This window comes from Aotus nancymaae, unplaced genomic scaffold, assembly GCF_030222135.1.
Source record: "Aotus nancymaae isolate 86718 unplaced genomic scaffold, 86718_ANA_hifiasm-v0.15.2.pri h1tg000043l, whole genome shotgun sequence".
NCBI lineage: Eukaryota > Metazoa > Chordata > Mammalia > Primates > Aotidae > Aotus > Aotus nancymaae.
In genome coordinates, this window is record NW_026988457.1 from 7,407,342 (window position 1) to 7,424,079 (window position 16,738).

Here is a 16,738-nt window from a genome sequence, read left to right on the forward strand (position 1 = left end):
CGTATACTTTTATTGGCTTTCTCAAACTTTAAACTCTAATGTCCTTAGCATAGCTCAGGCTTACTTCTACTGTTCCTCCATCAAAGGTTGTAAATTAGTACATCTCATGGGCTATATGCAGATTCCATATAATTTTAGATTGATCCAAAGATAATTGATTAGAAAAAAACACCTTACTTTGTGATTTTTTTTAGACCAGGCGTAATTTGGGATGCTCACATGTAATACCTAAATGTGTACTCTGTGAAATATCTTATTGAAATATCTTATTCATATTAGAAGTTTATGGTGACTAAAGAGTCTTAGTGTACAAACATATCACAGAAAATCATGTTTAAGAAGTTATCTGGCCAGGCCCAGTGGCTCACACCTGTAATCCCAGCATTTTGGGAGGCTGAGGTGGGTGGATCACAAGGTCAGGAGTTCAAGACCAGCCTGGCCAATATGGTAAAACCACATCTCTACTAAAAATACAAAAAAAATAAAAAAAATAAAAGCCAAAAGTGGTGGCATATGCCTGTAGTCCCAGCTACTGGAGAGGCTGAGGCAGGAGAATGGCTTGAACCCAGGAGGCGGAGGTTGCAGTGAACTGAGATTGTGTCACTGCACTCCAGCCTGGGTGACAGAGCAAGACTCCATCTAAAAAAAAAAAAAAAAAAGACAAGTTGTCTGTAAGAATCTAGTCTTCATAGTGGTATGGGTCTATTTATGTAAGAATCAGTTTTCTCTTTAAGTTACTATCCCAATGAATGTAGTGTTTCTGAGAAATGTACATGTTTTGTGGGATCTTGATTTCCTATACATATAGGATATAGAATGGGAATATTAAAGAGGTTTTAAATTTTGTAAAAATTTGGGAAAAGAACTTTAGAAAAAAAAATTTGGAAAAAGAAACAATTCTGTAATAGTTTCATACAGAAATGGTTTGAAAGTTTCAGTAAGTTCTGTACAATGGAATAGCAATATTGTTATTTGGATAAATTTTAATTGAAGGTTGTGATAGCTAGAACCCAGTGGCTTTGCACTGTCTCCAAGTTACCATATCTCATTTGACTAGTTGTTGATTTTCTCTCCTTGGGAGATTCAGGAATTGTTCTTCTATAATTCATCATACATTTACCTAGAGCATAGAATATTTACACACACACAAGTATCTACTTTTGGGGACCATATTTATTTTCAGAGTGAGTGCAATGCCTTTAAAGAGAAAGTGATCAGGAGTAAAGGTTTGATATAGAGACTGTGTTTTTTGTGAAGCTGAACCCATGGCCAAGGCAGCTGATCACCTCTCTGCAACTGACACCTTATAAGGAAAATTTTGGGGGGTAAATCTGTAGATGAGTGCCATGACTGGTCAATAAAGATTTTTTTATTAAAATGCATTAGGGAACTTTGGGGAGTATTAACTTACAAAAACATTAGAAGAGATACAATTTTCAATTCAAAACACTGCTATTTACCAGCTGTATATATATTTAAAACCCCAAAAGTAGAAATCACTGGCATAAACCAAAAAAAAGTGTGTAAGCTACAGTCTAAATGTGCTTTAGGAAGAGCATAAACTAAGCATATGATTTTCTCATCCAAAACACTTCATTATTATCACATGTTCATGATGATGACCTTGACCTTGAGAACTGCCAAATTCACAAATATACTCTAATCTAAATTAGCAAAAAGAGATTACATAGTTATCTATTACATATTTGGCCATAGGTTTACTATATTTTTTTACAATTTAAAAAAAATTTTATTTGTAACTTTTCTAATTAGTGTTAAATAATTAACATTAAGTAATTTGGAATGTACGTATAACTAGAACATTTCACTTCCAAGTCAACTTAATATGTTTATCTTTCTAATACTCATTTTATAATCTTAATGTAAAATCTCTATATGAGGAGCTGAAGTTTTCCATCCCAAATACTTCTAGTTTGGTCATTTGCTCTCTTTTAGAAAGAAGCTTAGTGCTCAGAGCCCTCTATACCTGCTGTCTCACTTTCCATCTCAGTTTGCATCCAGCCTGAAATTTTCTGGTGAATCAAAAGCACCTTCTAAACTAAGTGATAAAATTAAAATTTGATTTTTTACAAAATAATATTTGTTACAAAATCTTGTAAAGACATTTAGAAATAATATAATGTGGAAGTTATTAACAACATCAACATGATTCTTAAACCAGGTGTTACTTTCATATAAATGTTCATTTTTCTCACATTTGTTTTGGTTTCTCCTTTTAGGAATGGCAAAACTCTATTCAGAAGAATGCAGGACTTGCATTTATTGAACTCATCAATGAAGGAAGGTAATTAATTTTACAATTTTTGGACAACTAGTCAGTGTACATTTTATTCCACTGAGCAATTGCTCTTTTCCACCATCTGTTCCAAAAATGTGTAAGAAAATATCTTTTCTTATTATCACACAGGTACTTAAATTTTAACCAAGTTTAAAATGCAAAACATTTATTTTTGATGAAAAAGCCATGCATGAAATAAAGGGACAAACTTTATAAGGTTTTGTGAGATTTGAAGTACATTTTACAGAGTAGTAGTTTTACACAGATCAGGTGAACCCAATCTGCAATCCCATCTGCCACTCCATCTGTTTTCAGACCAGTGCTCAGTGTTTACTCCCTCAGCCTCTCATCAGTCCATGTGAAACAGTTTTATCTGAACATGTCATGCATTCAGTATCCAACTGAAAATGTGAAGGATATTAAATATAGCAAATGTATCTGTCTTGGTTAGAAATTTATATATTCTATTATTAAAACAATAAGTAAAATTACATTTGAACCCATTGTTATATTTACCATTTTGTGATAAATAGTTGTTAATTATTATTTTTGCAGTGTTTTTTGGCATTGGACACATTAAAACAGCTGTAACTGTCACCATTTTACATATATAGCTTCTATCAGCCCAAGACCTACATCCTTTACAACTTGAATTTCTTGTATGACATAGTATGTTCTTTGCAATGTGATGATTATTTGGAATGACCTATTTGTTTCATATTTGAAACCAGCTTTAATTAGTTTAATAAGGAAATAATGCTTACTGTATATAAAATTTATCGTTTTCAGGAAGGAGAGTCATGAAAGAATAGTCCTTGAAAATTAGTTTCTATGTGGTGTAGATACCTAATTTTTAAAAATTAAATATTGCTTAGTATTATTTATTCCATCACTGTATTTTATTTTGAGAAACATCTTCTGTTTTTATAACAATTTATTTTATATTTCTCATTTTGATATTTTGTGACCTAATCATCTTAGCCAGTAGTACAGATCTAAAATTTAAAATAAGCATTGCATTCACCGAAACACCAAAGATGCAGGAAAATATCAGTTTCCTTTTATAACACAAATAGTATTTTACATGACAGCACTCCCTATTTCTTAAAAAGTTTCATTTTGATAAGAGTTGGTAATAATTATTATCCATTTTCAGGTGATGCATAAACAGAAAAAAAACTATTTGCTAAGGCTAATCATTGTCATTTCAGTTTTAGAAATAACCCTCAATGACATATCCACAATTTTTTTTATTTCAACTGTGAAGTAAAATATATATATATGTGTATATATATGTATATATATACACATATATGATATATGATTATGAATATGAAAATGATTTTGGAATAAGGATTCAAACATGAAAGCTGTAAATATATAAGAACAAATCATATATGCATGAATGCAGCAAATGTCTGTTCAGCACCCACTACATGTCACATACAATTATAAGAGTTAGGAATAGAGTTAGGAATAAGATATAAATGGTTCCAGTTTTTTGGAGAAAGGCAAACAGACAAACACATACAATAATACAAGGATACTGTGATAAAAGTGGTATAGGTAATTATGCAATCGTTCCACACAATACTTTACCTAGTCTGGAGGGATGCATTCCACTGCGTGGTGGAATTATCAAGGTTCTCAAAAAGAGTACTTACCCAAAGGGAATGCTGTTTTAGAGATTATCAGGAGATAGCCAAGTGAGAAAAAAAGTAAAAATACAATTATTAGCAGAGGGAATTGTATAATGCAGAGGACTACGGGCAAGAGAATAGTGAGACATGTTGCTGGAAAGCTATTTTCATTCAACCAGCAGCTATTTAAATGCATATTGTATACCAGCCACATGGAGGCACAGGTCATTGGCAAAGGTCATGCCATGAAGCTGTGCAAAGGATGCTGGAGAATAACTGAAAACGTTTAGGCATAGCTTGCAATGTGGAGGGTTTCAGGGGCTCAAGACTTGAAGCAATACCAATCTGAGGTTCAGTAATCTTGTTGAACAAGATGGTCTCATGGATTAATAGTTGCTGTGAGGATGGAAGAAGTGAACAAATTTAATGTATCTTTTGGAAATTAAGTCAATATGATTGCTGATATATTGGAAGGGAGAGGGGAAAGAAGGAATCAGGATATTTTGATGTCAGCTTTAGTAACTAATAGTTACAGTATCAGTATAGTTTACTTAGATAGAACAGTACAGAAAGGGAGGTTTGAGTTGAGTGAGAATTTTTCACTTTTGAGTTACACTGAACTTGTGGTACCAGTGATGATGAATAGGCATGTAGGCATTCGAGTCTTGAGCTCTCCAAAGAGAGCTGGCATGGAGATTTAGGCTTATGAGTCTCCAGGTAAACTGTAGAAAAGGATACAGATGTGATGCACAGAGAGAATGAATAGAGTGAGTGGAGAACCAGGGGCCCTGCTTTTGCAGATGTTTCTGCTGGGAATCCTCTTCTCCCACATCTTGACACAATTGGTCATCTTTGAGGAATTAGCTTAAATGCCACCCTCTCACACAGGCTCCCCTGCCCATCTTATATAGTTGTTACACTCCCATGGCATAATCCTGTTTTAACACTTAATAACATCATCTCAAATGATCTGCTCTGTTTGCTTGTTTACATCTATTTCTCATGCTAAAATATATTTTACAGAAGATCCTATGTCTTATTCATTGTCTTATTTGCTGCTATATCTCTATATTCTGGAATAATGCCTAGCATGTAGTTAGCATGCTAATGAAATATTTATTTATTTGCCATGTTAAATGAATATTTATTGAAAGAATAAAGAAAAGAATGGTGAGAGTAGAATGTTTAAGGAAGAAGATATAGTCTAAAAGAGGATTTTTAAGTTAGTATTAAAGGGACTACTGGATTCAGCCACAAGGAGGTCGTGATGATCTCATCCAAACTTAATGCTAGTGAGTACCTGTGTGCTAAAGAATCTGGGTGTAGATCTAAGTCCTGCCCTATTAGAGCTTACAGTCTAGTGGGGGCAGCAGCCTTAGATTAAATAATTGCAAGTTTAATAAATATGTGAAGGGCAAGTAGAGGGTATTATGGGAGCAATTAACTGAGAGAGGTATTTTTTGAGAAAGTGATGATTTACCTAAAGTAGAGGGACAGAAACCAGGTTGCTTTGAGTTGAAGAGTTAGCCTGAAATGAAAAATATAGACAGCAAATAGTTCCCTAAAGAAGTTTTGCCAGGAAGGGGAAAGGTAGAGTGGTTGCTGTAGGTGGATAAGGTTTAAATTTAGGGGGAAGGGTTACTTTTCCAAAAGAAGGGTCTGAATATTTTTCAGTGTTGATGAAGAAAAGCAATATGGTGGGAGGGGGAAAAAGGCAATATTGACAGAGTAAACTCTCTGAGAGGGGTGCACTGAGACAGAAGGATTGGCCTTTAGTGGAAGAGCACTGAGAAAGGATGAAGACAATTAAATTGGTGGCAGAATTTAGAGGTGATCTCATATCATGCCTTCTATCTATGAAGTAGCTGAGAATAAAGGAAATTTGCTGAGAATAAAGAAAATTAGAGGAGGGTGCATACTATCTTTAGAAGAGTAAAGAATACTGAAAATAGCGATTGTAAAAGAATAGAGGAGAAAAAAAAAAAAAAACCTAAAGAAAACTCAGAGGCTTGCCAGGCAATTTGGGGGAACCAATTGAGGTTGCTGTCTTTGATAGTATAATGTTTTCTTCAGCAGGTCACAGTACAGAGAATATAGGCATTTGCTTTAAGACATTGACTTCTCTTACTTTAGTGAAAATAATCTTTTTACTGAGGAACAACCCCTTCCTACTTCTAATCTGGATTAGGTATTTTTCTCTGTTCTCCAGTACCTCAATTTTTCCTCGATTTTTATTTACCTATTTATACTATTTATTGTGATGAGTTTTTATAGCTATTCCACAATGCGTAGTATAATACATAGTATCCATGTTATTTCTACTGAGTTCAAATATCAGTTCTCCCATCAATAAGCTGTTAGACTGCAGCCAAGTAATAATTTTCCTCTGACATCGTTTCTCATCTGTAGACTACTGTAGCACCTTTCTTGGTCAGATTTCCTGAAAGTTCAAGATAAATATATATGATATTTATTACAGCTGCTACAAGTCCATAAAATGCAAGTTTTTGCTTTTGTTATTGCATATAATATGTATTCAGAATTTTGCTTACTGCCACCTTTAGTTTGGATCATTTCTTTCAATTTAGACCTTTCTCTTCCACAAATATGAACTGTGACTCCTGGTTGAAAAAGTCATATTTAGGTAGCTGGGATCCAGTTCCATTAAAAAGCCCATTACTCTGTTTAATCTTCCTACTGTATGTTGATGCCCATTATGTGTGAAGGACAAATTAGATACTTTATACATGCTTTTATTCCATTTGCATGGACATATAACATTTTTGCAACTTTTTCAGTTAGTTTAATATGAAACATTTAAAAATTCACTTTATTTGGGTTGTTAGAGTATCAGTCTTTAATTTTTCCTTATGGGAATGAAGATAAAAATCCTTAAGTAGAAATTGTTATAAATGTTAATCCTACTTAACAGCTACACTCATGAATACAAGTCATCAATCATAGCTTGAGAAAGCAATTGTGCAGTTGTCTACAATTAACAGGACAAAAACATTTGATGAATGTGCATCTGAATTAAAGTACTTCCTAGGACAGGCTGAAATTATAAACTGGATCATTTAAAGGAATCTAACAAAGGATCTTTATAATTAAAACAAAGCAAGGTTAATGGAATGTAAAATTGCCTGTAATATCTTGGCAATAATGATTGGAATTTAAATTATTAAAATATGCATTGAAGAATAAGGCAAATAGGAAGTACTTATTTAAAATATAGAATTTGAGTGATCTTTTTAAATAAATTAATCATTTGCCCGAAATAAACCTTTATCACTCTTTTAAAAGAATATAGAATTTAATTTTATGAATATTCATCAGAAAAAGAGATCGTATTTATGTTTAGCTCTGAATTAACCTATGACTTGCTAGATTCTGATCTTTTGTTTTGTTCTTTAGAATAGGGAAAATATACAGCATGCATTTCTTAGGTTTTTAAAGAGTAAAACTATGTTGCATCCTAGCATAATTTTTATCGATTATATGGCCCCAATTTGAATGTATTTTTTAATTTAAATGCTAGTTAATATATTAAGCAACAAGCATTGGTTTGCTTGAGTTTATTTCTCTTTTGTCTTTGATTTGGCAAAAACCGTATTAAAAAAAAAAACTTTCAAAGCTGTAAAATAAGAAACTATTTCCTTAAAGTAGACATTTTGGTTTAATTTGAGCCAGTAATCTCTGGAAGCTCTGGAAAACAGAAGTTTCCTTTCCATGTGTTTTCTCGTGGAATCTAACCTATGCCCCCTTTTTTTCAAAGATTCTTCTTATTATTATTATTATTATTACTAATACTTTAAGTTCTTGGATACACGTGCAGAACGTGCAGGTTTGTTACACAGGTATACACGTGCCATGTGTTTTGCTTTGTTCATCAACCCATCGTCTACATTCCTCCCCTGGCCCATCACCCTCGGACAGGCCCCAGTGTGTGATGTTCCCCTCCCTGTGTCCATGTATTCTCATTGTTCATCTCCCACTTATGAGTGAGAACATGCATTGTTTGGTTTTCTGTTTCTGTGTTAGTTTGCTGAGAATGATGGTTTCCAGCTTCATCCATGTCCCTGCAAAGGACATAAACCCATCCTTTTTTATGGCTACATAGTATTCCATGGTGTATATGTGCCACATTTTCTTTATCTGGTCTGTCATTGATGGGCATTTGGGTTGGTTTCAAGTCTTTGCTATTGTGAACAGTGCCACAGTTAACATATATGTGCATGTGTCTTTATAGTAGAATGATCTATAATCCCTTGGGTATATATCCAGTAATGAGATTGCTGAGTCAAATGGTGTTTCAGGTTCCAGATCCTTGAGGAATTGCCACACTGTCTTTCACAATGGTTGAACTAATTTACACTCACACCAACAGTGTAAAAGCGTTCATATTTCTCCACATCATCTCCAGCATCTGTTGTTTCCTGATTTTTTAATGATCGCCAGTCTAACTGGCATGAGATGGTATCTCAATGTGGTTTTGATTTGCATTTCTCTAATGACCATTGATGATAAGCTTTTTTTTTTCATAGTTGTTGCCCACAGAAATGTCTTGTTTTGAGAAGTGTCTGTTCATATCCTTCACCTGCTTTTTGATAGGGTTGTTTGTTTTTTTCTTGTAAATTTGTTTAAGTTCTTTGTAGATTCTGGATATTAGTGTTTTGTAGGATGGAGAGATTACAAAAATTTTCTCCCATTCTGTAGGTTGCCTGTTCACTCTGATGACAGTTCCTTTTGCTGAGTAGAAACTCTTTTGTTTCATTAGATCCCATTTGTTAATTTTATCTTTTGTTGTCATTGCTTTGAGTGTTTTAGTTATGAAGTCTTTGCCCACGCCTATGTCCTGAATGGTACTACCTAGGTTTTCTTCTAGGGTTTTTATGATTTTAAGCCATAAAACCGTAACATTGACTGTTTGTTAATCCATCTTGAGTTAATTTTTATATAAGGTATAAGGAAGGGGTCCAGTTTCAGTTTTCTGTATATGGCTCACCAGTTTTCCCAACACCATTTATTAAACAGGGAATCCTTTCCTCATTGTTTGTGTTTGTCAGGTTTGTCAAAAATCAGATGAGTGTAGATATGTGGCATCATTTCTGAGGCCTCTGTTCTGGTCCGTTGGTCTATATGTCTGTTTTGGTACCAGTACCATGCTGTTTTGTTTACTGTAGCCTTATAGTGTAGTTTGAAGTGAGGTAGCATGATATCTTGAGCTTCGTTCTTTTTGCTTAGGACTGTCTTGGCTACATGGGCTCGTTTCTGGTTTTGTATGACATTTAAAGTAGTTTTTTTTTCTAATTCTGTGACGAAAGTTAATGGTAGCTTGATGGGGATAGCATTGAATCTATAAATTACATTGTGCAGTATGGCCATTTTCAAAATATTGATTCTTCCTATTTGTAAGCATAAAATGTTTTTTCCATTTGTTTATATCTTCTCTTATTTCCTAAATCAGTGGTTTGTAGTTCTCCTTGAAGAGGTCCTTCACATCCCTTGTAAGTTGTATTCATAGGTATTTTATTCTCTTTGTTGCAATTGTGAATGGAAGTTCACTCATGGTTTGGCTCTCTGTTTGTCTATTATTGGTGTATAGGAATGCTTGTGATTTTTCCACATTGAGTTTGTATCCTGAGATTTTGCTGAAATTGCTTATCAGCTTAAGGAGATTTGGGACTGAGACAATGGAGTTTTCTAAATATACAATCATGTCATTTGCAAACAGAGACAATTTAACTTCCTCTCTTCCTATTTGAGCACCCTTTATTTCTTTCTCTTGCCTGATTTCCCTGGCCTGAACTTCCAATACTATGTTGAATAGAAGTGGTGAGAGAGGACATTCTTGTCTTTTGCTGGTTTGCAAAGGGAATGCTTCCAGTTTTTTACAGATTCAGTATGATATTGGCCGTGGGTTTGTTATAAATAGCTCTTATTATTTTGAGATATGTTTCATCAATACCTAGTTTATTGAGAGTTTTTAGCATGAAGGGCTGTTGAATTTTATCAAAAGTCTTTTCTGCATTATTGAGATAATTGTGGTTTATTTCATTGGTTCTATTTATGTGATGGATTATGTTTATAGACTTGTGTATGTTAAACCAACCTTGCATCCCAGAGATGAAGCTGACTGGATCATGGTGGATAAGCTTTTTGATGTGCTGCTGGATTCAGTTTGCCAGCATTTTATTGAGGATTTTTGCATGGATATTCATCAGGGATATTGGCCTGAAATTTTCTTTTTTTGTTGTGTCTCTGCCAGGTTTTGGTATCAGGATGATGCTGGCCTCATAAAATGAGTTAGGGAGGATTCCTTCTTTTTCCATTGTTTGGAATAGTTTCAAAAGGAATGGTACCAGCTCCTCTTAGTACCTCTGATAGAATTTGGCTATGAATTTGTCTAGTCTTGGTCTTTGTTTTGGTTGGTAGGATATTAATTACTGCCTCAATTTCAGAACTTGTTTTTGGTCTATACAGGAATTTGACTTCTTCTGGTTTAGTCTTCAGAGGGTGTATGTGTCCAGGAATTTCTCCATTTCTTACAGATTTTCTAGTTTCTTCGCATAGAGGTGTTTATAGTATTCTCAGATGATAGTTTGTATTTCTGTGGGATCAGTGATGATATTCCCTTTATCATTTTGTCTATTTGATTCTTCTCTCTTTTTTTCTTTATTAGTCTGGCTAGCAGTCAATCTATTTTGTTAATCTTTTCAATAAAACAGCCCCTGAATTCATTGATTTTTTTTGAAGGGTTTTTCTTGTCAATATCTTTTACAGTTCTGCTCTGATCTTAGTTATTTCTTGTCTTCTGCAGGCTTTTGAATTTATTTGCTCTTGCTTCTCTAGTTCTTTTAATTGTGATGTTAGGGTGTCAATTTTAGATCTTTCCTGCTTTACCCTGTGGGCATTTAGTGCTGTAAATTTCCCTCTAAACAGTGCGTTAGCTGTGTTCCAGAGATTTTGGTATGTTGTATCTTTGTTCTCATTGGTTTCAAAGAACATCTTTATTTCTGCCTTTATTTCATTATTTACCCACTAGTTATTCAGAAGCAGGTTGTTCAGTTTCCATGTAGTTGTGTGGTTTTTCATGAGTTTCTTAATCCTGAGTTCTAATTTGATTGCACTGTGGTCTGAGAGACTGTTTGTTATGATTTCCATTCTTTTACATTTACTGAGGAGTGATTTACTTCCAATTATGTGGTCAGTTTTAGAATAAGTGCCATGTGGTGCTGAGAAGAATGTGTCTTCTGTTCATTCGGGGTGGAAAGTTCTATAGATGTCTATTATGTCCACTTGGTCTAGAGCTCAGTTCAAGTCCTGGATGTCCTCGTTAATCTTCTGTCTCATTGATCTGCATAATATTGACAGTGGGGTGTTAAAAGTTTCCCACTATTATTGTGTGGGAGGCTAAGTCTCTTTGTGGGTCTCTAAGAACTTGCTTTATGAATCTGGGTACTCCTGTATTGGGTGCATATATATTTAGGATAATTAGCTCTTTTTATTGCATCAATCCCATTACCATTATGTAATGCCTTCTTTGTCTCTTTTGATCTTTGTTGGTTGAAAGTCTGTTTTATTAGAGACAAGAATTACAACCCCTGCTTTTTTTTGCTTCCCATTTGCTTGATAAATCTTCCTCCATCCCTTTATTTTGAGCCTATGTGTGTCTTTTCACGTGAGGTGGGTCTCCTGAATACAGCACACTGATGGTTCTTGACTTTTTATCCGATTTGCCAGTCTGTGTCTTTTGATTGGGACATTTAGCCCATTTACATTTAAGGCTAATATTATTATGTGTGAATTTGTTCCTGTCATTATGATGCTAGCTGGTTATTTTGCCCATTAGTTAATGCAGTTTCTTCATAGTGTCAATGGTCTTTAAAATTTGGAATGTTTTTGCAGTGTCTGGTACTGATTGTTCCTTTCCATGTTTAGCGCTTCATTCAGGAGCTCTTGTAAGTCAGGCCTGGTAGTGACAAATCTCTGAGCATTTGCTTATCTGTAAAGTATTTTATTTCTCCTTTGCATATGAAGCTTAGTTTGGCTGAATATGAAATTCTGGCTTGAAAATTCTTTTCTTTAAGAATGTTGAATATTGGCCCCCACTCTCTTCTGGCTTGTAGGGTTTCTGCCAAGAGACCTGCTGTGAGTCTGATTTGCTTCTCTTTTTGGGTAATCTGACCTATCTCTCTGGCTGCCCTTAACATTTTTTTCTTCATTTCATCCTTGGTGAATCTGATGATTATGTGTCTTGGGATTGCTCTTCTCAAGGAGTATCTTTGTGGTATTCTCTGTATTTCCAGAATTTGAATGTTGGCCTATAATGCTTGGTTGGGGAAGTTCTCCTGGATAATATCCTGAAGAATGTTTTCCAACTTGGTTCCATTCTCCCTGTCACTTTCAGGTACATCAATCAAACATAGGTTTAGCCTTTTCACATAGTCTCATATATCTTGGAGGCTTTGTTCATTCCTTTTCATTCTTTTTTCTCTAATCTTATCTTCATGCTTTAATTCATTAAGTTGATCTTTAATCTCTCATGTCCTTTCTTCCGCTTGATCAGTTCCACTATTAATACTTTTGTATGCTTCAAGAAGTTTTTGTGTTGTGTTTTTCAGCTCCATCAGGTCATTTATGTTCTTCTTTAAACTGGTTATTCTAGTTAGCAATTCCTCTAACCTTTTTTCAAGGTTCTTCGTTTCCTTGCATTGGGTCAGAATATCCCTCTTTAGTTATGAAGAGTTTGTTATTACCCACCTTCTGAAGCCTACTTCTGTCAATTCATTAAACTCATTCTCCGTCCAGTTTTGTTTCCTTGCTGGTGAGGAGTTGTGATCCTTTGGAGGAGAAGAGATGATCTAGTTTTTGGAATGTTCAGCCTCCTTGCACTGTTTTTTCAACTTCATGGATTTATCTACCTTTGGTCTTTGATGTTGGTGACCTTCAGATGGGGTTTTTGAGTGGACATTTCTTTTGTTGATGTTGATGCTATTCCTCTCTGTTTGTTAGTTTTCCTTCTAACAGTCAGGCCCCTCTGCTGCAGGTCTGCTGGAGTTTGCTGGAGGTCCACTCCAGACTCTGTTTGCCTGGGTATCACCAGCAGAGGCTGCAGAATAGCAAAGATTGCTGCTTGTTCCTTCTTCTGGAAGATTTGTCCCATAGGGGCACCTGCCATATGCCAGCTGGAGCTCTCCTGTATGAGGTGTCTGTCGACTCTTGCTGGGAGGTATCTCACAGTCAGGAGTCATGGGGGTCAGGGACCCATTTGTGGAGGCAGTCTGTCCCTTAGCAGAGCTCGAGCACTGTGCTGGGAGATCTGCTGCTCTCTTCAGAGCTGGCAAGCAGGAACGTTTAAGTGTGCTGAAGCTGCACCCACAGCCGCCCCTTCCCATAGATGCTCTTTCCCAGAAAGACAGGAGTTTGAGCTGTAAGCCCCTGACTGGGGCTGCTGCCTTTCTTTCAGAGATGCCCTTCCCAGAGAGGAGGAATACAGAGAGGCAGTCTGGCTATAGCGGCTTTGCCCAGCTGTGTTGGGGGAATTTCCCACGGCTTTGTTTACACTGTGAGGGGAAAACCACCTACTCAATCCCCAGTAATGGCGGATGGCCCTCCACCCACCAAGCTCAGACTGCTGTGCTGGCAGCAAGAATTTCAAGCCAGTGGATCTTAGCTTGCTGGGCTCTGTCAGGGTAGGATCCACTGAGCTAGACAACCTGGCTCCCTGGCTTCAGCCCCCTTTCCAGGAGAGTGAATGGTTCTGTTTTGCTGGTGTGTCAGGCACCTCTGGGGTATGAAAAAAGCTCCTAGCTCAGGATCTGCCCAAACAACCGTTTTGTGCTTGAAACCCAGGGCTCTGGTGGCATAGGCACTCAAAGGAATCTCCTAGTCTGCGGGTTGTGAAGACCATGGGGAAAATGGAGTATCCGGTCTGGATTGTACCTTTCCTCATAGTCAGTTCATCATGACTTCCATTGTCTAAGGGAGATAGTTCCCTGACCCATTGTGCTTCTTGAGTGAGGCAGCACCCCACCCTGCTTCGGCACGCCCTCCTTGGACCGTACCCTCTGTCTAACCAGTCCTAATGAGATGAACCAGGTACCTCAGTTGGAAATGCAGAAATTACCCACCTTCTGTGTTGATTTCACTGGGAGCTACAGACAGGAGCTGTTCCTATTCGGCCATCTTGCCAGCCACCCACCCATGCCCCTTTTTTGCCACTCTTTTATTCACTTTATACATGTAATAAGTTAATAAACATACTGGGTTTAATATATGAACATGACTTTTACAAAATTAGCTGCATACGTCTTAAATACTGTTTCTGATTTATATGTACAACCTTAGACATTGATGATAAATAAAATGTAATTTGTCTAAAACTAAAGTCCCATTTAATAATGGTTAAATTTCAAGTAATAAGGAAGTATATTTCAAAATTTAATGATCATAAATTATATTTGAATTGTATTTTGTTTTTTGAGACAGGATCTCACTCTGTCATCCAGGTTGGAGTGCAGTGGCATGATCTCATTCACTGCAACCTCCATCTCAGAGGCCTAAGCAATCTTCCCACCTCAGCCTCCAGAGTGGCTGGGACTACAGGCACGAGCCACCAAGCTGCATTTTGTATTTTTTGTAGAGATAGGGTTCTGCCATGTTGCCCAGGCCGATCTTGAACTCCTGAAATCAAGTGATCCACCTGCCTCAGCCTCCCAAAGTGCTGGGATTACAGGCATGAGCCACCATGCCTGGCCCGAATCACATTTTTAACCATGTTTAAAATATATCTATATATGTGTGTATATTATTTTTTTCTCTTCTGAGAACAACTTTAAATATACTTTCCTCCTAAGTATGATTTTTTAAAATCTTTGGTGAGTTAAGCAAAATTTCATGAAGCACTCATAGTTTATTACATTAAGAAACATAACATTAAAAAGGTGAATCAATGAGAAAGTTTCCTATTCTGGTATATTCATTTCTGTGCCATATTTTTCATTTCTTAGAGACACATATCATATTTTTTTGTTCTTGGTTTATTTATTACATACAAAAGCCAGACAAGATTTATATAATCTATGTCTTTATTAGAAAACTTACTTCATTTCTATACCATTCTAATAGCTAAGATCAACTTGGCAATAGAAGAACCTAGAGTTTGCCTTTGCATTTGTGGCTACTATGTTGTATAAATAACGAATGCATGTAGAAGTGAACTAACAGGTGCTACACTAACATGAAGGTATAGATGTTGTGCACATGGCCTAAGGATACACCGAAGGTGAGAAGTGAGGAGATAAGATGAGCAGGACAGATAGGACAAGAATACAGGCATGACCTGTGTCAGATTTTAGCTTATGGAAGAGTCCCAAAAATGCCAGGAGAACTAGAATATTGACTTATATAGACTGATTACTTCATATGTAGGTAAAATAAGAACACATAAATGATTTATATTCCTCATTTCCTATTGTACAGATCAACATTTGAAAAACCAGAATATTTCTTTTATAGCATGTCTCGTAAAGATCCACTGTTTCGGCTGAACAAGGATTAAGAAAAAGTTATTGTTACTGTTTTTTAATTGCAAAGGTAATACAGTAGATAGATATATATTCCTGAAGTTCTTAACATTTACTAATTACAATATATATTAAAAAGCAAAATATGAGTAAATACTTAGAAAACACTCATTATATAGTTAGTTTTAGCAGGTACATAAATACATTTTACATATATTTCTCATCTACAAGTAAATCATAATTGAGAAGTTAGGATTTATGTGCAGAAAAGAATTAAAAGTTCCAAAATATTATGTCAGTATATGACTAATATCAAACAAAATGATATAAAAATGTCAGTGACTTTAGAAGGAGCTATTTCAGTGGGCAGTAATGCTTGCCGAAGGCTTCTTTTAGGAGATAGGATCTAAGCAAGAATAGACACACTGTGTAGAATCCAAACAAAAAATCATCCCTTTTTTGGTCAAAATTAAAATTTAGAACAACGGAAAATACCTTAATAGTTTCATTATCTAATAAAGCAAATGTGGTCCTAATTTTAGTTGTAAAAAATAAAATATGTCTTTGAGGTTTATATTATTTAAATAGTCAAAGTTTTTGTAACTATTTTTTTTTGAGATGGACTCTAGCTCTGTCACGCAGGCTAGAGTCCAGTGGCACAATCTCAGCTCACTGCAACCTCCGCTTCCCAGGGTCAAGTGATTCCCCTGCCTCAGCCTCCCGAGTAGCTGGGATTACAGGCACTCACCACCACGTCCAGCTAATTTTTGTATTTTTAGTAGAGATGGTGTTTCACTGTGTTGGCCAGGCTGGTCTCAAACTCCTAACCACAGGATTCACCCGCCTCAGCCTCCCAAAGTGCTGGGATTATAAGCGTGAGCCAGTTTTCCTGACTTTTTAGTGCTAACCAGTACTTTACTTAATTCTTAATGCTTATAGGATTTTATAACATTAATCTCTATATCAGAAAGAATATGAAAATTTTGCATATTTTTCTTTTTTAAGAGAATTACTCATAAAGAGGACTTCAAAACAATCTATTACACCAAAGTCTAGATTTCTGTATTCATAGAACAATATAAGAGAAACAATGGACTTAACTTACTGAAGAACAGTGTTGATGTTAACATATTTTTAAAATATTTCTTTTTTTAAATTTTTAAAAATTTTAAATTTTTGTGGGTACATGGTAGATGCATGTATATGAGATACATGAGATGTTTTGATACAGGGATACAATGCATAATAATCACATCAGGGTAAATGGGGAT

General features: G+C 35.6%; 1 protein-coding gene across 10 annotated transcripts in view; it reads left to right on the forward strand.

Annotated features, from left to right (window-relative positions):
* NBEA (neurobeachin) overlaps positions 1–16,738 on the forward strand; it is a 743,003-nt gene that overhangs the window by 372,535 nt on the left and 353,730 nt on the right. For all 10 annotated transcript variants that reach the window (XM_012465562.2, XM_064361756.1, XM_064361759.1 and 7 more), the window contains one exon: positions 2,241–2,305. In XM_012465562.2, coding sequence (XP_012320985.2) covers positions 2,241–2,305 — 65 coding nt within the window. The remainder of the gene's footprint in view (positions 1–2,240; positions 2,306–16,738) is intronic.